Consider the following 23,552-nt stretch of genomic DNA (forward strand, 5'->3'; position numbering starts at 1 on the left):
TTACCAAAGCATCTAACAAACAACAGATACAAAGCTCTCTGCTTTATTTCTCTCCTCCCTACATGCTACAAAGAAGAGCTCTGAAAAGGCTGAAAGGAGCAAAAAGCTAAATGAAGCAAAGGCTTTGAACGATGACTAAGTCAGGAACGGGCTAAAATCCAGTTTTCATCACATTATAACGGAGGTGTTACAAGAAAACTTCATGGGAATAAGAAATACCTTGAGAGATGAACCTTTAGGAGTGAAACACTTGAATGGCTTCTTGTCATCTGATAAGCTGTCTTCGGGCATCTTCTGACGTTTCTCGGCAGCTTCTGCCCGTCGCCTTTCAATCTCTTCCTTTAGCCTCCTCTTCTCTTCCTGACGGAGAAAGAACACATAACAAGGACATCAGTATGAGCTTCAAGCCAGAAGGTAGGAGGGCCAGAGGGCAGAAAGCACTAGTCCCAGAGGAAAACGAGCTGGGTTCTGGACTGGATGCCACCCCTTCCTCAAGGGCAGTGGCCAGAGGTTAAGCCTGAGCTGGCAAGTCCAACTGCCTGACTCACACTCTGGTGTGGCCACTTCCCAACTGTGTGACCTTGGCCCCTTCACTTCTCTGCTCATGTACCTCAGTTTATCATCCGTGAAATGAGGCTATGGTAGCTGTCATGAGGCTAAATGAGAAAACCCATGTAAAATGCCAGGCCTCGTGCTCAGCATGAAGCTGATCGTTGTCGTTACCATCCGGTCACGTCATTTAACACTGATCTTCCGTTTCTGTGTACGTAAAAGGGAGGTAAATGTCCCTTCTCCTACCTTGCTAGGAGAGTTGTGAAAGTTGTGAAGGCAAATGAGATAGCTGATGTGCAAAGTTATATAAATCTAAGTTCTTAGAGTCACCAAATTATGTAAGAGATAATTTTATGGTTGTCCCTGCCTCAACTGAGATTATTTTAGATGGTTGGACAAACCTGAAAATATGTAGACACTGCACCACAGAAGTCAGAGATGTTCACAGTGTGTCTCAGTAACCCCTTTGTACCTTCCTTCTGGTCTACGATACTCTCCCCGTCTTCTCTCTCAGGCCAAACATTCAGAGCACTGATCAAGTCACACATCCTCTATGAATGATGGACTGAGAGATGTGTGTGTCTTTTGTAGTTTTCAAACTATATATCCTTAAACAGAGACTGGATGTTCATCTGGCAGAATGATTCTCTGTCTTATGGGCTGAATGTCTGTGCCCACCCCCATTCATCTAATTAAAGTCCTAGCTCTCAAAGTGATGGTTTTAGGAGTTGAGGCCTTTGGAAGGTGATTAGATCATGAGAGTAAAGTCTTCATGAATGGCACTAGTGCCCTTATTAAGGAGAACCCAGAGAGCTCTCTTCCGCCTTCTGCCAAGCGAGGATACGATGGGAAGACTGCTATGAACTGGGAAATGGGGTCTCACCAGGCACAGAATTTGCTGGCCTTGATCTCCAACTCCCCAACTTCCAAAACAGTGAGAAATAAACTTCTGTTATTTATAAGCCACCGAGTCTATAGGAATTTGTTATTGTGGCTCTGCTGACTAATGACTGTTTGGTAGGAGGTTAGATCAAATCATCTCCTAGGTCCAATCCAATTCTAAGAGTCAGTGTTTCTCTTCTGCCTTCATTGATACTCTGCTCCTCTAAATAACAATAACAATGATAACAATAATTATAATTACCAGGCACCATGAACACAATGATCTATTTAATCCTGGCATCAGTGCTGTAAGTAGACATTATTCCACAGGTAAAGAAGTTTTAGCTGATCTTAGTTCAGTAATTGCTGAGGTCCCAACTTGCAGATGGCAAAGGATCCTGGCCCAGGTATGTTTGATTCAAAGGCACTATCATCCCAAGCACTTCCCAACCAAAGGCAACTGGCTCAATGAGAGCTGGAGTTGGAAGAGATCTTGGAATAATTTATCCAAACTTTCTGCAGTGGTCAGCCAATTTTCACAGAGGATCCACGTCAGAAAGCCATCGGAAGTCTTTCTGCATAGTTCAAATCATGGAAGGTCACTATCTCCTAAGACCAAAGGGAACAGCTCTAAGCTGATTTGGAGAATTAAGGTCCAGTACTGATTCTATCACTTACTAGTCAAGTGACTCACAGAAGTCACTCAAATAATCTGATTCTCTTTTTTTTGGTCTACAAAGTGAGGATAATAATACACCTCAGGATAAAAGGAAAGAATGCACCTTGTAAAGCTGTAGTTGGTTAAGTGCTTTTTCAGTGTTCAAACTTTGTCTTCTTGTAACTTTATCTGTTGTTTTTAGTTCTGTCTTAAAAGATGGAATACATTCATCTGTTCATCATTCCTGGGCTCCTGCTACATGCCTGGCACTGTGTTGGCTCCTGGGTTTACAGTAATGGACAAAGCAGATACTGCCCCTGCTTGTGATGACCTCATTTTCTGACTCTTCCATTAAAAAAAGAAAAGCTATTTTAAAAAATCTCCCTATCAAAACTCTCCAAATATCAGAAAACAACTATCATGTGACTCCCGGTTCTTATAACTACTCTGCAGACTTCATCTTTCTCTGCTTCCTGTTCTTTATTGAGAGACAATATAGGGCATGGGTTAAGGCAAATGGGACCATGAAAAAATGACTAATCCACTCTGTGCCTCAATCTCCTCATCTGAAAAATGGGATAACACTACCCACATCAGAAAGTTATAAATGGATGTAAAGTGCTACAGATGAAGGTTTTAGAACTGTGCCCAGTGCATGGTTAGCCTTATTATTCTTCAAATATATTTGTAAGAGTCCATGCTCAAAAGAGCAGGAGCATTCCACCACGAAAAAAATTATTCCCTGGGCTCGAAGGGTCACCAGACATGGACTGGGGGCCCAGGGCAGGCAGGCTGTGCCCTCCTTACCTCCTCTCTGACTTTTCTCTCTGCTTCCTCCTGCTTCCGCTTCTGCTCTTCCTCCTCTAGGACCTTCCTTCGCTCCTCCCGCTTTTTCTTCAGCTCCTCCAGCTCCTGGGCTGCTTCTTGCTGCTTCTGTTTGAGCTTCTCGAACTCCTCGCTCTCGGTTTCCCCGCGGCGACGGCGAAGTTCCTCCAGGCGCTTGCCGGCCTCCACCTGCGAAGCGACTTCGGCCTCCTTGGCCTCGCCAGCCCTTGCTCCCACTCCGGGGCGGCTGTCCGGAAATGCAGAGCCGGGTGACAACCATTAGTCTGGCAGCCTCCCCCAGGGAAGGACTTTGGTCTGCACGCTTTGCACCCCCCACCCAAAAGAAATCTCTATTCCCCCTCATCACACAGTGGGTCTTCACACCAGCCCAAGGGGTCCAGGAGTCTGCCGGCAACCTCAAGGTCTGAATCTGATCCCTCTCTGCCAATTACCCTTGGTTTCCTAGCTGGACAACCAGGCAAACAGACATGGTCAGTGGCAAAATGGTACATGGAAAATGGACAGAAGAGTGCCACCGCTATGGAAAACAGCAGGGAGGTTCCTCAAAAAATTAACAGTGAAAGCACCATATGCACCGGCAACCCCACTTCTGTGTCTATATCCCAGAGAACTGAAAGCAGGATCTTGAGAAGATATTTGTGCACCCTTGTTCCAAGCAGCGTCATTCACAACAGTGGAGAGGTGGAAGCAACCCCAATACCCATCAACAAATGAACAAGTGAACAGAAAGCAGTTCATACATACAGTGTACTATTATGCAGCCTTAAAAAGGAAGGCGATCTGTCACATGGATGAACCTTGAGGATATTACGCTACTTGAAATAAACCCATCCCCAAAAGACAAATCCTGCCTAACGCCGCGTACATGAGTTATCTCAAGTAGTCAGTTCAGGGAAACAAAGCAGAATGGTGGTTACCAGTGGCTGTGGGGAGGGGAGGGGGGGAGTTATCTCATGGGTATAGAGGGTCAGGTTTGCAAGATGACAAAGTTCTGGAGATGTTTCACAACAATGTGATGCACTTCACACTACTGAGTTGTACACTTAAAAATGGCGAAGATAGTAAACTTTATGTGTTTTACCACAATTAAAGAAAAATCCATGATAAATGCACGATACGAAGTGGAAAAACCAGGCAAGTAATATTTGTTCTATTTACCTCCTGGGCTATTCTTTGGATCCCACATATTAAATAATTGTTGACATTTATTATCATAAATACTAGTTATTACTGGCAAGGAAGGCATGTAATGCAAAACAGTGCTATTAGACTGAGTTCTAAAATCTAGGTGTGACCTCCTCTGCCATAAGTTACTGGTTAATTTGGATCTCCCTAGAATCATGGATCAGAACGGAAGACTTGCAGGCTCAGGCGCAGGTGACAAGAAAAGATGGCTGAAACTAGGGCAGGCACCGAAAAAAATCTACTTATCCATTTCTTGAACTTGACTCTGGCTGCCGATTTCTGGAGATGAAATTACTCTTTGCCTCTTGAATAAGAGCTGTAAGTACAGTAATACGTGTCCTTTCTTACACAGCTGTTCCAAGAAAGTTCGTAATGACAGCACTACCTTATGGCTTCAATTTGTGTGGTCTAACATGACAGGAATATTCCTAATTGTGACTTAAAATTACTAAATTAGCCGTGATGTGGTATAGTTAGGGCTGTTACTTATGCTTTATAGGCCCTTTTCACATCATTATCTCATGTAATAGTCTCAATAACTAGGGAGTTAGCCGATTAGGTTAATACTACCACCTGGGTGGCTCAGTCATTAAGCGGCTGCCTTCAGCTCAGGTCATGATACCAGGGTCCTGGGATCAAGCCCTGCCTCGGGCTCCCTGCTCAGTCCCTCTCCCACTCCGCCTGCTTATGTTCCTTCTCTGTGTCTCTTTCTATCAAATATATAAATAAAATCTTTTTAAAAAATACTGCCATTTTACAAATTAGGAATCAATGTGTGAGAGAGAAAACAGTCTGGCCCAACTTTTTTTTTTTTTAAGATTTTGTTTATTTATTTGACAGAGATCACAAGCAGGCAGAGAGGCAGGCAGAGAGAGGGGGAGAAGCAGGCTCCCTGCTGAGCAGAGAGCCCGATGCAGGACTCGATCTCAGAACCTGAGATCATGACCTGAGCCGAAGGCAGAGGCTTTAACCCACTGAGCCACCCAGGCGCCCCTGGCCCAACTTTTGGTAGCAAGAAAGTGGTAGAGCCACAATTAGATTCCAGTGTTTCTCTATTAAGTACACACTTCTTGCCATTGGACTATAATTCTATCAGGAGTTAAATATGGTTTGTCATAAAAATAAAAAATCAACCAAATCAAGCATGTTAGCCTCTAGGACTCACCTCCTACACTGACGACTAGAGAGTTTGGGAGGATGTTTCCTACCTGTAAGTCTCTAGAATCTATACAGTCTAGGCCTGACTACCTTCCATGCTCCAGTGGAAGCAATGCTTCATCAGATGGCAGAGCTTATCAAACAGCAAGAAAATGGGTACTTTTTTATAAGTTACAAATAAAATTGAAATTAGGGGTGCCTGGGTGGCTCAGTTGGTTAGATGTCTGACTCTTGATTTCTGCTCGGCTTAGAATCTCAGGATTGAAAATCGCGTCCCATGTTGGGCTCTGTCCTGGGCGTGAACCCCACTTAAGATTTTCTCTCTCTCTCTGCCCCTCTGACCCTTCTCTCCTCTCTCCCTCTCTTAAAAAAATAACATAAAAAAAAGAAAAGAGATCACCCTTAAAAAAAAAAAAAAAGAAAACTTGCGAATAAGGAATCTCCAGAGGGATTTTACTGTAGAATTGGGAACATGTTAAGAGACAAAACACTATCCCAGGGGTCCTTATGTTAAAATTTCACTTCAGAACTGGCATTCTTAGTGTTTTTACATAAATCATATAAAGAGAGGAGAGAGGTCATTAGCACCTACTGACCCTGAGCTCCTTTAATTAAATTTGCTATCTACTAGAATTATCACATTGGTAATTGTCTTCAAAACACGTTGCTGGGGTGCCTGGGTGGCTCAGAGGGTTAAGCCGCTGCCTTTGGCTCGGTCATGATCTCAGGGTCCTGGGATCGAGTCCCACATCGGGCTCTCTGCTCAGCAGGGAGCCTGCTTCCCTCTCTCTCTCTCTCTGGCTGCCTGTCTACTTGTGATTTCTCTCTGTCAAATTAATAAATAAATCTTTAAAAAAAACACGTTGCTATTGACACAACTGCAGCAGAGCACTGCGTTGTCACTGGAGCAAAATTCCTGTCGGCTGGATCCTCCTGGCCTTTTAGGAGAATTTAGTGGTGTTCTCAAAAGTATACCTAGTTACAGACAGTCCTTATCTAAGAAACAAGGATGTAGCTTGCCAGCTGCTTAAGTACTCATTAACAAGCAGTGAGGTCAAGCTTAACTAGCTCTGAACACAGGTAGCCCATCCCTAACACTTTGTCTAAGGAACAGATGAATTACCACTGTCTGGTATCATTTATTCCATGTAGAGAAGGGGTCAGTGTTTCTAATGATGGAACAAGAAAAAGAGTAAGATAGAAAATGAGTTCAAGACTGCATTGATAATACTGATCTTATGCATACATCTCATGCTTTTTAAACACTGAAGTAGTTCTTTTTTTACCCCCCCAAGACTTTCATTTATTTATTTGAGAGAGCGAGCATGTGTGTGCACAAGCACAGGGTTGGGGAGGCAGAGGGAGAGGGACAAGGAGACTCCCCCTTGAGTGGGAGACCAACTCAGGACTTGATCCCAGGACCTTGAGATCATGACCCGAGCCAAAGGCAGACGCTTAACCAACAAAGGCACCCAGGAACCCTCAAACATTGAGGCATACCACGTCCTTTCCAACCTTTTCAAGCTGCAGGATGGAAAAACAACTCTTGTGGATCACAATCAGCATTAAAACAAAACGAAACAGAAAACACCAGAGTGAACTGCTTGGAACAAGGGAAAGTGCCCTGTCTTGACATGTTTGTTTCAGTGATAAGTCTCTATGCAGCTCTGTACTGGGTCATGATGTAAAATTTATTTCTTACTAAGACTTTAGGTTAGATGTTAAAATATTGTTCTAGGTTCTTGACAGTGTAAGATGAACTTTTTAAATTTTGTACTCAAACAAAGGTTAGAGGGTCCCTTGAAACTTGGATGTTGCCCTTTCAGAGTCTTGTAAGTTCACAGGTCTGTGACGGTAGAGAGACAATCTCTCTGCACTAGTTCAAGGTCTTCACATCTTCAGAAATGAGTTTGCTCTTCCTTTTCCTCCTGTTAGTGGATGGGCATTGGACTGGCAGAATGCATTCCTAGAGAAAGCTCCCTGAACTCCACTAGGTGTCGCTCAGTCTTCATTTTGGACAATGAAAAGGTCCATCATTAGGGACTAGTTCAGTTACTCGCGACACACCCACCCATGCGGGGGAATACGCTAACATTATTAACTGTAAGCTTATATTCACTGGTCCAGAAGGGTAGCTATGATATAATGCAAGAATCAATTAAAAATATATATTTATAGTTATACACACATATACATGCTATATATATTTCTCTATTTTGAATATATACACATAAAAAATATCTGGATAAAATGTTACTGGTAGTTATCTTTGGGTAGTGGGTGCTTATTTTTGTACTTCTATTTTCTGAATGTTTCATAATGAGTATCTTTTTCCCCCTATAATTAGAAAAAACTTTAATTACCATGTTAAAAATAGACCACAAAACAAATACCTGGTTTTACGCTTTTTATAAAGTCCTTGGTATAAACTGCTTTTTCTATACTTTGCTAATTGAGTTGATTTTTAAAAAATTTGATGCTTTAGAGAACACAATATAATCACAAAAAACAGAACTATCAGATGCCTGGGTGGGTCAGTCAGTGAAGCATCTGCCTTCAGCTCAGGTCGTAATCCTAGGGTCCTGGGATCGAGACCCACATTGGCTCCTTGCTCAGGGGGCAGCCTGCTTCTCTCTCTGCTGCCGCTCCCCCTGCTTGTGCGTGCGCACTCTCTCTCTGACAAGTAAATAAAATCTTAAAAAAAAAAAAAAAAGTCCTTTAGAAAAAGAAAAATCAGGGGTGCCTGGGTGGTTCAGGCATTAAGTGTCTGCCTTCGGCTCGGGTCATAATTCCAGAACCGAGCCCTGCATGGGGCTCCCTGCTCAGAGGGAAGCCTGCTTCTCCCTCTTCCAACCCCTCTGCTTCTGTTCCCTCTCCTGCAGTCTCTCTGTCAAATAGATAAATAAAATCTTACAAAAATAAAAGAAAAAAAAGAAAAAACAAATATCAAAGGAGGCAATAATTAAACATAGGAGATTTGGTCAAAACAGTAGCAAGAGCTTTGTCGACGTCACCTCTACTCAGATGTACCAGCATGCCCTCAGCACAAGGGTGACACTAATATGGAAATTTCTTCCAGAAGGTCTCTCCTCTCTCCTTGCTTCCTTAGGTGTATGTCTAGATGAACATCAGATCTTTTATCACGAACACAGTTTGTTCGCAGTTAGGCTAGTAGGCATGAGGCTATTCTAAACAGAGGCGCCCACTCCCTTCTTTATAAAGTTCCTTGCTTTATAAGTATATACAGCAAAACCAGGCCTCTCTGCTTCTGTTGGAAAGTAAAACTAACCTATGTTGGCAGCTAAACAAAAACGAATGATATGGTGGGGGCTTGTTTCTCTCTTTTTTTTCTGCCCAAAGATGGAAAAATTAAGGTCAGAGTCACATTTTAGAATTCTCAGGGCTACACCTGCTGCCATCCTTGCGATTTTTCTCTTTGAGTTCCCAGCTCTCTGGATTTCCACACTCTGGGCATGTTAATTATTAATATGAGTTTGGACTAGAGCTGGTTGGCAAGTTTGCTAATTGCTAACTTCTTTCTACTGAGAGATTTAAAAAAAACATTACTTTTCTTAACAAAAAATTTACTCATACCCCCAAAACCTATTTTAAACTATCAAATAATAAGACAGTAATATTGTTAGGCAATATTCGTCGGATACTTTTCATGAACCTGACACCGTTCTAGGGCCTTGAAATATTAAACTACTGGCATTCCAGCAAGCTTTAGGCTTGCTTTGGACAATCATCAGGAATCAACTCAGTTTCTAGATTTTCTATGAATTCTTAATAAACTCTTACTGCTCTACTTAAAGTCTACTCTCTGGCCAATCACAAGGAACATCTATAGGATTTGCATGTCCTCCTCCTTTTCAGTTTACTTAGGCATTTTCTGCACACATTTTCTTTATAGGCTTGCCCTTGGGTCAATGTGATTCCCCTTCCACTCAAATTTTTATCTAGAGAAATTGTTTGGGGGGGCAATTAAATTTCCCCATTTTAGCTTGCTTAGAGGAGCAGAGCCCTAGTAGCTCTGCTGGCTTCTGAATGCCACAAAGGCTTTGGGATAAGGAATATGTCCAGCTTCTACACAATACCTGCTCGTGGGGGCTTTCTTATTTGAACTGTTCAGAAAAACAGGGTCTACAGGCAAGACTGCTGCCAAAACAAGCCCATGGGAATCCACGTTTCAGGGACCCACAATTTTTCCAGGACATCTGGCACAGCAGCCAGTGACATAACGGAGGTAGGAATTTGGCACCCATGGTTGGAGGGAGTGTATGCGTGGGGGAGGGGCACAAGGCATCTTGTGGCCAGGTGTCCATGGCTGGCTTCTGTAACTTGAGTCCTTCTACAGAACTCGGGGGAGCGCTCAGTATTCAGTGTATCTAGAAGTAAGGATTTACCTGTGCGTACTTGGCTGTCTGTCCTAAAATCAACTGTCCAGATATTCAACTTGATGGGGGGAAGCTGAAGCTATGCCAGAGGGTTGTCCAAAAGGTATTAAATGGAGTACGGGTGCCCTGCCCTATTCCTTCCTCTTTGATATTCCCAATGCATATTAATATCAAGTGCTCTCGAAGTTCTGTGGTAAAGAGATCTAATTAACTTAGTTTAACCTAACATTTCCTGAGTATTTGGCCACAGGACAATCTCAGTTTTAAGCAACATTTATTTATAATCTTTAAAAATATATATATTCTTGAAAATGGTACTGACAAGTGTCTCTTGGGAAACTGGCTGGACCATACAGAGAATCAATGACATTAGCCCCAGTCATAATGCTTTCTAATAAACCGATCTTACTTGAGCATATTAGTCACGGAACAAAAACATGGATCCTAAGCATGATCTGCTTTGCTAAATAATGGGAAAAGCAGATTAAACCTTGTCTGAGCAATGACTGCTGGTCTTCTGTTAGTGATTGATAGCCTGACCTGCTGACTGAGTATCTCTGAGACAATAGTCAATGACTTCACAACAGAAATATGTTGCCCGTTTAGCACGTTTCTGTCTGGAGGCACAGGATAGGGAGGCTGATTATTGTTTTTTCCTCACAGGAGAACACAGTCATTGTTAAGGAGCCTCTGTTTCTTACCTGAAACTATTCTCGGTGTGTTTAAGTTTGTGCGTCATGAATTCTCCATTCTGTGACTTCACTTCTGTAAATCCCTTCTTTCCATCCAAGAAGCTCTTCACTTCTTTGGGCTCTTTGTCCTTCTTAATCTTCTCATCTTTGATCTAACCAACAGTACACATCAGGAAGAAACATAATGATAAAAGTCCCATTAGGTTTTGGTTGGTATCACCAAATAAGACCCAGAATTATTAAGAAGCCAGGAAACTCAGAAGTAAAACAAACCACTGGAGAATGATGTGGTAGAGCCGGGGTCAGAGGAAATTCTTAGAGCGTGAGCTATGGTCCTCCTGCCTCCGTGCAGAGATCTAGATCACAATTTTACGAAACCAAGATCCCTGATTTCACTGGGGTTTTGTTTTTAAGAGCAGTGGAGGTGTTACTGTTTGGAAACTATTATTTTCTGGGAATTCCATGTAAGAGTAGATCTTTGTAGTTCTCACTGAAAGGAGTGATCATTAGTGTGCCAATGATGGGAGAATGGCCTGGTTGGTTTTTATTTTCCTGGATGAAGACTCTGTCTTGGAAAAGGACACAAATGTTTTGAGGAGGGAAAAAGGAAACCTACCAGATCTGCCAAGCCAATTTTGGCCTTTGGCAGAAGTAGCCCACCCTTGTATTTTAATCAAATGAGTAACTAGGGTTCTGAGGACCTGAAGATATAATAACCCTACCTTAGGGGAGACGACTCAGACCTGTGGGACCATGTTGGTAGTCATCTAAACCACTACATTTCTAATGCAACAGGAAACCGAAGTGGTTTTGTGATTGTTGAAGAGACAGAGGAAAGTTTGATATATGGAAAGTGGGTGTTAGCTTTAATTTTTGTGAGTTTTGTCTTACAAGGTCCTTACAATAAACGAGACACATTATTTCAAAACAAAGTGAATTTACATAGCTTGTTAGGGGGTTGAGATTACCTATATCAGCTCACCCATTCCTAAACCATTGAGTGTGAAAACAGGAGAGGTTCATTATTGCTCTATTCAAGACAACCAGGGACAAGACACTCATGTTCTGGAGCAAGCAACAGAGGAAGTGTAGGCATAAGAACTTGGGCCTTCAGGAGATGCCCAAGATGGCCTCCAATTATCCGATCTCACCCTTCCCCAGCTATTCCTCTGATACCCTCTGAACACTTACTCCTGAAGTGCGGGTCTTACTAAGCACAGTACTTTTATTTCTCTTCACTGAAGAGCCTTGAATAGTCCTCTGCCTGATGGCCTTCTTTGGATGTTATTTGATTAAATGACCACTGACTGACTATTCACTACCATGTGGCCCTTAGTTAAGACTTCAGTCTTCCTCCAAGGCTATCCCTTGGACATGCTGAAAAAGGGGGCTGTTCTTCTGCCATTCTGAGAGCTTTGGCTAGAAGTTAGGAAAGCTGAGTTTTTGGTTCAGCGCTGTCAGCAGACTAGCTAAAATGAAATCACCTGGTTTCTCTGGGAGGTTGGCTCTACACATACATTAAGAGAGGTTGGACCAGAGGATTCCTTCCTCATCCTTTATCCTGTCATTTCCCTCTTGGCTCTTGATTTGTTGTGAAAGGCTAGAGAGAAGAGAGGGAAGCTCTGAGCTGTCCTAAAGCTTGACTGCAGCTCCTTGGTGGCGGTTCTTGCCCCATAAAAAATCTGTGTTCTCCGGGCGGGCAGGAGCAGACATTGCCTGTTCTTGTCCTGACCTTCATTGTGGATATTGTCCCAGATACCAGGGACTGGAGTTTATATCCTGGTTAAGAAGTGTCTGGGGATGCAAATTTGGGTCCTGTTTCAGGAATCCACAAAACACATTCTGAGTCAAACCTCATGGTTTTAGGAGCACTATGCAAAGAGAAATTACCTTTAATTCATTTCTCCTATTTTGGGGTCAGAGATATTTCCAATCTCCCAAAATGTATTAACTGACTTATTGACCAAAAATATATATAAAGTAGATTTGTAAAACAATACATGTCTAAGAGAAGAAAAATCCCCCTTCCCTCTTTTCCAGCTCTGCCTTTATTGGCAAAGTCTATAGGGGATGGATATTCTCTCTGGAAGGCTTTCTCAGAAAAATTCCCAATGATGGGGCGCCTGGGTGGCTCGTGAGTTAAAGCCTCTGCCTTGGGCTTAGGTCCTGGTCTCAAGGTCCAAGGATCAAGCCCCACATCAGGCTCTCTGCTCAGCGGGGAGCTTGCTTCTTCCTCTCTCTGCCTGCCTCTCTGCCTACTTGTGATCTCTGTCTGTCAAAAGAATTAGAAAAAAAATCTATTAAAAAAATTCCCAATGAAATGATGATTTGAGTTTGCAAATGGTTTTCTCTTTCTGGGAAATAAATAAATTAAATAAATAAATAAATAATTCATTCATTCATGCCTTTAAATCTTTTTTTTTTTTTTCCCAAGATTTTATTTATTTATCAGAGAGAGAGAGAGAGGGGAGTGAGTGAGCACAGGCAGGCAGAATGGCAGGCAGAGGCAGAGGGAGAAGCAGGCTCCCTGCTGATCAAGGAGCCCGATGTGGGACTCGATCCCAGGACGCCGGGATCATGACCTGAGCCGAAGGCAGCTGCTCAACCAACTGAGCCACCCAGGCGTCCCCATGCCTTTAAATCTTAAGGAGAATAGTGGAATAGATTCGATAGATTCAACCTAAACTCATGAAATTCTGAGGGAAAAGCATTTGATCTGCTAGCATGAAGAAAATCTGTGTCGAGGGGCTCATAGTTATCCTGAAAAGCTAACGTGCTTCACATTCAGATAATATTAGCATATGAGAGGCTCTGGTCAAATGAGACAGTTGGATAAAACTCTGGATATTTGGGATATCCAATGGGCTAACAACACATGGGTGTATGGGAATTCAAGTGACATGTCATGGTGCCAGAGAGACCCTCAAAAGGTCAAGTGCGCAAGTCAAAAAGACTGAGCTGTCAGTCTCTGCAGAATGATGTTTTGCATTATTTGGTTTCAGGAGAGTGACAAGAACCGATGCAAGTTACATTTCACATTAGGTCTGACACATTTCTGTTAGATTCAGAAGCCTCAGTTCTTTTCTGGGTCCAATGTCTGCCACATGGATGTCTTTGCTACTGCAAGTTTGGTCTGTGAACAACACGGACCTCAGTGGTAAGCTCGGACTCCACCCCAGACCCACTGAGGCAGATTTTGCATTTTGTAAGATTCCAGGTAATTTATAAGCATGCCCATGTTTGGGAAACTTTGGTACATGATATGAGTATCAGTTTCAGTATTACATGAACAACTCTGCTGGACACAAGTTTTCTGTTAGAGGCCAGGAAGAAAAAACCAACCAAACAAAAAAACAATTAGGGGGTGAAGAATGAAAAAGAGGCATTATTTAACTGGGGAGGAGAAAAAGAAAGCTAAGTTTCAAGGTTGGTGATGTTCTGCGTTCCATCGCCACGAACAGTTAAAACTGCAGGACTGCAGGGGGAGAAAGACAGTTTTTTCCGAGGTATTAGAGTGACTTCTGGAAATGTTTTCTCTAAGAAGTCTCTCGTGATGTTTGGGTTTCTTGCGGTTGACTGATCCTGTTCAGTTCCTTGAAAGGAAATATTTTTTTGGTTGTTTTTTAACAAAAAAGGAGGTAAAAAAAGGAGGAAGGTGTTGAAATGTAAAATATGATTCAAAGCTGTTTACATAAAGTAACCACACAACTAGCTGGAGGGGGGGAAATCTAGTCATCCAACTAGTAATTGACATATGCAATGTTAAAGCAGAGATGCCAGATTTTTTTCCTTCCTTCCTTCCTTTAGTTTTTTTGAGCCTCGACTTAGTGGCTAATCTGGCCTTGTGTAAAAAAGGGGCCAAAAGTTTTGGGATTCTAGAATGGGGTGTAGAGCAAACTGGGAAAGGGGCAGGTCTGAGATGGTTATACCACTAACACTGTTGGGACTGGGGCCCTCTCTGAAAAGAGGCAGAAGGATGAGCGCCCTTTCTTGCTCAGGGGCACAATACATAGACAGAGAATGTTTGTGTCATTAAAAACAAGTCACATCTTAGGGAAGTCAATTACATTTTAAATACGGAATCCAAACAGTGCTCTTGCAGCTTCCCCTCCCCCACTGAGTTAGGACCTCATGCCCTCTTCCTTCTGTAAAGCTGTCCACCATGAAACACCAGCTTTATCCAAGAGCCTAAGTGGGACATTTTTGTTTGAGTTTAGCTCCCAGTAACTTTCATTTTTTTTGCAGATGAATCTGTAGGTGTTTTTCCACTATGAAATGAGAACAGTGCTTCCCGACAATATTCAACCATTTCCTTAGCCGCCTCGTCTGAACCAAATTCAGCTTTCTAGTTCTCAGCCTTTACGCGTCCACCTTCCTTTAAATGGGTGGTGTCTGCATTCAGTACCGACTCCCAAACCCCCTCAAGTTCCATTAGAAACAGGAAGGTATGTACATCTTAACCAAAATAAACAGAACATGATCTAGGGGTTCTTAACTTTTTTTCTGTGAATCTTATGAAAAAGCATTTAAGAAAATAACCATCCCCCTGCTGAATCTGGTTTACCTAATTTTCTAACTACGGAATTTTCTGTTTCTTAATATATGCCACAATGGGCAGACAAGTGCAGCAGAAGTCGATCTGAGCTGATAACTCAACAGCTCTAATTCAGTCCCATGTGCAAAGTAACCCAAATCTCCCTACCTTCGATAATTTAGTTTTACCACATTTAAGCACTTTGAACTTAGGAGATATTGTTACAGTTTTTAGGATTACTTGGGACTGACACGAGGCCAGGCTTTCTGATGTGGCATTTTGATCACGTGGGGCATGATGACATTCTCTGGACAGCGGCCCTGCCCCCACTGACTCACTCACTTACCTACAAACACCCTGGCACCAGCTCCTGTGTGTGCCTCAGAAATGCAATGCAGAACATTCTGCCAACTTTTCCTTTGAAAATCAAATACCATCTTCAGTTCATCGAATTTTCTACTGAGATGGGGGCGGATAGTGTTTTTCCTTTGGGAAGTTGTTATCATTAATCAAAGCCAGTTGAAAATACCCCACAAGGGAAATTCAAGTAGGATGGTTCAAGGAGAAAAAAAGAGCACTTAGAAGAGCAGAAAGCGGGAAAAATGGATCCGATCAGTGTTTTTCAAGATTTCTGTGACCCACAGCCAGAAGGACAATTTCTGTCATGATGTAGTACTGCTTACAATATCTGTTATCTTCTATTTTTTGGTTTCGTGTCTTAAAATGTCATTGACATATTTAACTACTTTTGAGATGCTTTAAGTTGATTTCACCATTCAGTGAATCATGAAGGTCAAGTCATGGCTTGAAAAACACTGGATTAGAGGTTACACTTTTGAGATCAGCAGATCTGAAAAGTCATGGAATACTCTCTCTGTTGCTTTATGTTTAGGTTACTTCTCAGTAATAGTTACCTCTTTTTTGAAGGTAGGCTTGTCTTCTTGGGATTTTTCTCTTTTAACTTGTGCTTTGGCCCCCTTTTCTTCTTCCTTTTTATTTTCAAGAGTGGCAAGGTCACTTGTTTAAAAGAAGCCCTTTCTAGCTTACAAGAGTGAGAGGGTGCTCAGGTGACTCTGCATGTGGCTCAGGACTTTGCTGACTCAGTGCTCACATAGGCCTGGGTGCCAGTGATTTTGAACAGCAACGTGGGATCGTTTCTTTCCACCAAAACTGTTTCTCACGTGCCTGCCACTGTGCTCCCTGAAACCTGGCGTGACGTGGTGGTCCTTTGTGCATGTTTGCAAACCATGTGTGTGGTTTGGTGCATTTTGTTTCTGATGGTCCCAAATGTAGCTGTGCTCATGAGCCCCATGTAACAAGCAAGAGTGAAAGACAACCTCAGCACAATGCAGACTCAGTGATAAGGGTTCTCTCTGCAAATGAGAATATGCAAGCATCTTTCTTTCTCTCTTCTTTTATGGGAGTAGGGATACAGGCCGTGGTTAGCTAGAATGCTTTTAATGCAGGCTTGCAGACAGAAAAAAAGGTCTTTCACAGCTTGCAAACACCTCCTCCCTCCATTTCCACCCTTCTCAGGCTACATGAATTTATTTATGTCATCCCAACGATAAAAGCAGCAAAATGCATGCTCTAATTACCAGTCAGTTATAAACTGATGCCACCCCAGATGAATGGCTTTCTGCAAGTCTGCATTAAGCTCAGGTCTACATGATGGCAAATTGTGGTTTTGACATACTTAATGAAAGGTCCAAATTGGCTTTTTTCCCTCCTTCGTTACCAGGTGATTTCAAGGGGGTTATTTTTGCCTTCTTAAGATGCAATTTCTGACCATGATTCTTTATGTCATTTTCCCACCCCACCTTTTATAATTTTTAATTAAATGCCAAACATATGGATAAGGGGAGGAGTTACGGTCCTCTTGCCTCATGTAGACCTATGGCTAGAGGTAAATTGTTAAAAGGAAAGAACTGAGATTCAGGTGCAGAATTGTAAGTCAACACACCACTGCCACGCTTATCATCTTTGGGTTAATTCATTTTTCTGGTATTCATAACAAGCAAGCAAGAGCAATTAATCTCTCTCTGGCTGTCCTAGTAAATTGGGTTGATTGACTATTTAGCCATTGACTGACTGCTTCATGCTTGCATATTGCTATGGCCGGAAAAAATGAACAGCTTGCCGACTGAGCAAGCACGTGGGGTTGCAGGAACGTGCCTCGGCCCCAAGTCCGATGTGCATTACATTTCTCCCAAGTCACAGGCATCACACGTTTGGTGCAAAACGCTTACTGTACCTGTTTCTTTTGCACAGCTGTCTGAAGTTTATCTTCTTGCGCTTTCTTTTCATTTACCCATTTCCCTTCCATTTTCTCCTCTACCTTTTCCCCTGTGTGCTTTTTCTCTTGCATTTCGCTTCTGTTCTCTTCTAGCTGCCGGAGCTTCTGCTCTTCTATCTTAGCTTTCTCCTCTTCCTCTGCCTTTGCCCGCTGCCTCTCCTCCGCTGCTCTTCTCTCCCGCTCAGCCCTCTCCCTCTCGGCCGCCTCCCTCCTTTCTCTCTCCTGCGCAGCTGCTCTCTCTTCTGCTTCCAGTCTGGCTTGCTCCTCTGCGACCCTCTGCTCTTGCTCAGCTTTAATTCTGTCTCTTTCTTCCGCTTCCATCCTGGCCCTGTCTGCCTCAGCTTGCTCCCTCCCTTCTGTCTCCAGGCTGCCATTGTGGGCGACCTCATCTGCACCCCGTTCCTGCTCCTCCTCTGTTCTAGGCTCTTCTGCACTGAGCTGCCCCGTTTCCAACGGCGGGACCGCTGTTTCTGTTGTTCCGCCTTGTACGGTCACCTCTACCTGATTTTCTTCCCGGCTCCCATGCTTTGGCTTCTCTTCCTCCTCTTCCTCCTTTTCTTTTTCTTCCTGCTTCTTCTCCTCAGCGTCCCTCCAGTCGTTCTTCTGATAGGACTTGGTGACAATTTCCGTCTCTTCCATCTCGTATCTTTCCTGGCGACGCTCACTCTTTGCTTCCTTCTCGGCGGCCTCGCTGTCGGCCGCACTGTTCTGCATCCTCCTGCTGGGCAGCGACAGGCCCGCGTCCGTGACCGTGGGGTCGAACTCCTTCTGCCGCTCCAGGGCTTCCTGCAAGCGTTTCTGGCGTCTTTCCTCCCGCCGAGCCAGACGCTCCAGGAGCGCAGCCTCGTCGTCGCCCTCCAGCTGCGTGTGTGCGGTGCTTGTCTTGACCTCCTCGTCGGCCACACTGGACAACAGAAACGACACCAAAGACAGCTGCTGATGAATGGGTCAGCGGGATCCGCGCGGCCTGATGTGTGCCGGGGCAAGGCTCACGGTCCCGTGTGTACCTAGGGGACGCCCCCACCCTCAGTACCCATTTTTCTGGTGGCGCTGGCCTGCCTAGTGGTCAGTAGACCGTGCACGCAGGCCTCTGCCCTGGGTCTTTCTCCCGCCACGGGCATCTACTCTACCTGCAGGAAGTGCTTTCGGCATCGGGGCACTGGAGAAGGCTCAGTGTATAAATACCTCCGCTCCCCTCGCCTTTTGCGGTGGATAACTGGGGTGCCTGCCCCGCCCTGGATCTCAGAGTCTCCCGGTAGAGGTAAGCTCTGGATCCCATGAAACCTTTATTTGGTCGCTCTCCCTTCCTTGGTTCACTGTCCCACACTGCGACTGGTGTCTCGGGATCGGTTCCCAAATGAATGACTTGGGCTTAAATCTTTTTTGTTCCAGAATCTGCTTCTTGGGCAACTCAAACTAAGACAAGGACGAAACTGAGAAATGAGCTCCTCTAGTATCATACAGTATTTTCACCTGTCGCCAAGTCACCTAGAAATCCTGAGCTGAATCTGTGGGGTGTAAGGTACTTGGAAAGGAAGCAAGTGTACATCACAGAGTGGTGATGCCGTATTTATGCCAGTGACCCCCGTGGTACAGGCATTTAACCATCCGTCACAAGTCATGCTCCCCCTTCCGCAGTCCCAGGGAAGTCACAGCCAGTCAAGGAGTCTATTTCTGACCCTCCCCTCTTTCTTGCATCTAGGTGGAGCCCTGTGTCCAGTAATTCCCAGTCTAGTGTGAGAAGTGATGTGTCTAGACCAAGACAACTCCGAGGCAGAAGTGCATTCTTCACCATTTCTATTTCTGTTAAGTAGATCAGAAAACTTTAAAGCCCAGGAGTTGACAGAGTCATAAGAGGAAGGAAAGGAGGTGACCAGTTCTGTTTACTACTCAAAAATACCACACTAGACTCATTGGTGTTACTGTGCCAAATTATTAAAATTTGGGGCTCGTTGTTAAACCAGCTGACGTTACCCTAATGCACACACTGTCTTCACTCTTTGTCAAGATTTCCATGAATAGAGGGTCTTTTGCCCTTCTCTGTGGTAGACAAAGAATAGTTAAATTTGATGTTTATTCAAACAGAAAAGCAAAATATCTAAAAACCAAACTGTACCAAACCTATCACCTTACTCACTATTATAGCTCAAAGCCAGAGTACTTGGTCTCCACTGGCATGAAACAACCAGTCATGTGATACCAGAAACTGTGACCAGAGTTGGAAAAATAGATCTTATAAAGTTCAGAAACTCCATCAAATTTCATAGTTCATACTGAACTGGGCCCTTTTGAAGTTCAAGTTCACTTAATTTTGGAAAAACACATCTCACTTTAACAATAAGAAATGGCAGAGTAAAGGCTAGATAGATATTAAGCTTCCTTGGCTTTAACTCTTGCTGTAGGACACTGTCTCCCTGAATTAGACAAGTAAGTATTAAATTTCCCTAAAAATACAAATAGTTTAGAATTTAAGGGGAAACGTCTACACATAAGGAATCTGGATCAACTGAATACAAATAATTTTTAGAAGGTACCAAAAATTCCAAAGCATTAGCCAGATGAAAGTACTCTTGAGTAAAGAAACCAACAGATAGGGTCATCTTGGTGGCTCAGTCGGTTTAGTGTCCGACTCTTGATTTGCCCCAGGTCATGATCTCAGGGTTGTAACAAAGAGCCCTACTTTGGGTTCCATGCTGAATGCGGAGCCTGCTTCTGATTCTCTCCCTCTGCAACCTTCTCCCACCACTGTTCACATGTGCATACTCTCTCTCTCTCTCTCAAAGCAATAAAAACCAGATTCTACTGGATCTTTCTTTGCCTATTTATAATCACAATAATTATCAGTAGAGTTGAGTACCATTTAGGGTCCTTCAGCCCCATGAAGGACACTTCTTGTGGATAATTAATATGTCAGAGATAAATTATATGTTCTCAGATCTGAATATGCTTTATTGAAGGAGCACCTGGGGCTCAGTTGGTTAAATATCTGCCTTCCTCTCAGTCATGATCCCAGGGTCCTAGGATTGAGTCCTGAGTCAGACTCCATGCTCAGCGGGGAATCTGCTTCTCTCTCTCCCTCTGCTCCCTTTGACCTCATGAACTCTTTCGTTCTCAAATAAATAAAGCCTTTAAGAAAAAATATGCTTTACTGAAAAAGAATGTGTGAACCAATCAACAGCATGAAATAATTACTATTAATAAATGTGAAAAAAGAAGAGAAACCACATAGAAGCAAGATTTTAAAAAGCAAGACTACTACTAGTAACTTTTAAGCCACTGTTAATAACCAGATTCAGGAAAGGCCTCAGAATGCCATTTCAAAACTTTCTTTCCCTTCCTGTTCAACTCTAGAATAATAAATATAGTGAATGACTACGTAGACCTCTTCTGTAAGGCTCCGATAACATTTTCCCAGTAATAGTTAAAATCAGGTGCTTATTATGTGCAAGGCACCATGGGTTTCATATGTAGTATCATCTCATTTAAATTAACAACATTCCTAAGAGAGAGGTACAATTTTCATTTCCATTTAACTGAAAAAACACAGTTAGGGAAAGGCCAAATTCGAATTCAGAGACAGTAGGGAACCCTAGAGAACATACCCACAACCTCTTTGCCATACTTCCTCTTTAATTAGGAGCTACCTACCAAAAACAAGGTCTCTATGTCTCCATCTAACCAATAGGTTTCTTTATTGAATTCATCAGGTCTGACAGAATCTTCAAGACTTTTAGAAACCTATGTACCCACTCATACTTAGGTTAAAGAGGCCAGAACTGTTTTCCTTCGATTTTTTCTTGTTGGATTGACTTAAAGGAACTATCAACAATGCCCTCCCAACACACACAAAATAAATAGGCTAAAACCAAAACCATACACAGAAGCTTCTGTCGTAGCTTCACATTTATTTAGCCCATAAATACAAACAAAAATTATTTTTTTCTCCAACCCCACCCCCAAATATTCTCATCTTTTTTATACCTTGGGGCATAAGGTGACATATGTGTGAGCTTAGAAAAGCCCATTTTGAAGAAGTTGAACCGATCAGGAGCTTTCAACTGTCCTGATCGCTACCAAAGCCTGTATAGGAAAAAAATGTGCTAGTAAACTCATAAGCTTGCTTGAATAAATACATCACATTAAGCAGGATTCTGCACCTTGCTGAATATTGTAGTGATCAGAGAATACTGACTGAGACTGTAGATCAGGAAAAATAAGACATCTGCCATTTACATCTACTTTAAAAATCCAAATATTATTTGCTACTAGGAGGCACAGAGGACCTATTAAGCTAATAAATCTTCAGTTCAAAACAGACGACAACACCCTAAAGAATGAATGTCAATGTTTTCCTTACTTAAAGATGTAACCCATCATAGTTAGTAAATAAAAAGATTACTAGAGGGCGCCTGGGTGGCTCAGTGGGTTAAACCTCTGCCTTCGGCTCAGGTCATGATCTCAGGGTCCTGGGATCGAGTCCCACATCGGGCTCTCTGCTCAGCAGGGAGCCTGCTTCCCTTCCTCTCTCTCTCTGCCTGCCTCTCTGCCTACTTGTGATCTCTCTCTCTGTCAAATAAACAAATAAATAAATAAATCTCAAAAAAACAAAAGATTATTAGACTGTAAAATAAAATAAGATAAAGCACTTCAAGTGGGGTGTATGCAGGGGATGGTAGAGGGGAAGAGAAGAAAGTAGTGGTGTCTGAATTTCTAAATCAGTTTGACTATCTTATCTGATTAGGGGCCTACAATGACCACAAAAATGACTGAATAAGTTAGACTGAAAAAGAGTTGAGCCGGGCTGAGAAGGGAATGCTTTGCCCAGCACATTCCATTCATCAGACAGGCTAAGAAGTAACTTAGAAGTTCTCCATTCCGGGAAGGACAGTACCTGTTCTGGGCATTCACCTCCACCTGGTCAGTCACCTGCCCCAAGGATTCTTCCTCCTGCTTCTGCCGCAGCCTCTCCTGCCGGGCGCGGCGGCGCCGTTCACGGGCGGCCTCTTCCTCGTCGTCATCGTTCCTCTGGTAGGCGATCCTGCAACGTCACAAAGACAACCTCTTGAGCATGCCAGCCGCCAACCATCTTCACCAGGATCTCTGCCAGATCGGCTCTGAGTCCTTTCCTGACCTCAACCACTGACTGAACCAGAGAGTTCGAAATGGATCGTTCCATTCCACAGAGACATGATCTGCATAGTTTGCAAACTTCCGAGTATCTGAAAAGCACGAGTCTAATAGCTACACAGGACAATTTTCAGTGATCAAATAATAGCTTAACCTAAAAAAAAAAAAAAACACAAAAGCAGGCTGTGCAGAGACTGTGGGTAAGCAAATTTAAATATCTTTACTAAACTACTTATTCTCATGTTAGGATTTCGAGGCAAAAATCTGAAGCACTGAATCAAAAAATAATCAAAACACTCGCTTAAAAGATTCAGTATGTTGTATAGAAAAGAATCAAGTTACCAATCCAGGATTTTAGCATTAGTAAACCCAAATTGCTAATTAAAATGGAGAGTAGGATCCCCTCTTTGCTTGGATTTTATTTTTTCCTTTCAGTTCCTCATCACTGGAGAGGGAAGGTGTTACTGACAACCGATAGGAGGGTTTCCAAGTCAGTGTGCCTCCCTGTAAGGCCCCCTTTTTTTGCTCTAAAACCCATGCGTTAGGATTCTACCCGCACAAGTTGGGCCCGTCGTGGTAGCCCCCAGGTGTATGTGTAGATAGAAACCCAAGAGCTGAGGCAGGTAGGGGAAGCACAGAGGGCTCTCTCTGTACACATAGATGGTATCAGGCTTTTGTAGTTTGTCTGAAGCAAATACCTATTTAGGAAAATTATACAATCACCATCACTGCATTACGTACATTTCCATTAATTATTCCCAAATCAAGAATTGGAACTGGGGAACTACAGATGTCCAAACTCAAGAGAAAGCGATCTGCATGGTTACCCTGGCTACATGTGAAGGAGCAGCACATCTGAGATACAGAGTCCCAAGGAAGCAGGGCTAGGCTGGCTGGCCCAGGGCCAAGCTGACCCGATGGGGCCATGGGTTGGGATGGAGCCGCAATGCACAGTGGGCTGCTTTTTACATTGGGGAGTTAAAGCCCTTGTCTTATGATATTACTTACACATCTACAAATAGATATCCAGATATATAAACATTTCATGCTTAGAATTCTTACATAATGACAAAACTAAAATAATTTCCAAATGAAAGAAAATAAAATAGCAGAACCATGTAATTTGTACCAACAATAGGAACCTACTATAACTGATGATGGTTTGCTTATGTTAGATTACAGATGAGACATCTTTAGGCTTAGAGCCGACACTTTATTTCGTCTG

The 23,552-nt window shown here is 43.1% G+C and overlaps 1 protein-coding gene across 7 annotated transcripts in view; it reads right to left on the reverse strand.

Moving 5' to 3' along the window:
• Positions 1–23,552, reverse strand: part of CALD1 (caldesmon 1) — a 120,394-nt gene that overhangs the window by 18,266 nt on the left and 78,576 nt on the right. For 5 of the 7 annotated variants that reach the window (XM_032305844.1, XM_032305846.1, XM_032305843.1 and 2 more), the window contains 6 exons: positions 22,092–22,238; positions 17,159–18,104; positions 15,819–15,893; positions 10,380–10,522; positions 2,900–3,164; positions 220–360 (listed from right to left, as the gene is read on the reverse strand). In XM_032305844.1, the coding sequence (XP_032161735.1) occupies positions 220–360; positions 2,900–3,164; positions 10,380–10,522; positions 15,819–15,893; positions 17,159–18,104; positions 22,092–22,238 (1,717 nt within the window). The remainder of the gene's footprint in view (positions 1–219; positions 361–2,899; positions 3,165–10,379; positions 10,523–15,818; positions 15,894–17,158; positions 18,105–22,091; positions 22,239–23,552) is intronic. The other 2 variants (XM_032305849.1, XM_032305848.1) reach the window with 1 other exon arrangement.

The sequence above is a fragment of the Mustela erminea genome, chromosome 11 (genome assembly GCF_009829155.1).
Source record: "Mustela erminea isolate mMusErm1 chromosome 11, mMusErm1.Pri, whole genome shotgun sequence".
In the NCBI taxonomy this organism is placed as follows: Eukaryota; Metazoa; Chordata; class Mammalia; order Carnivora; family Mustelidae; genus Mustela; species Mustela erminea.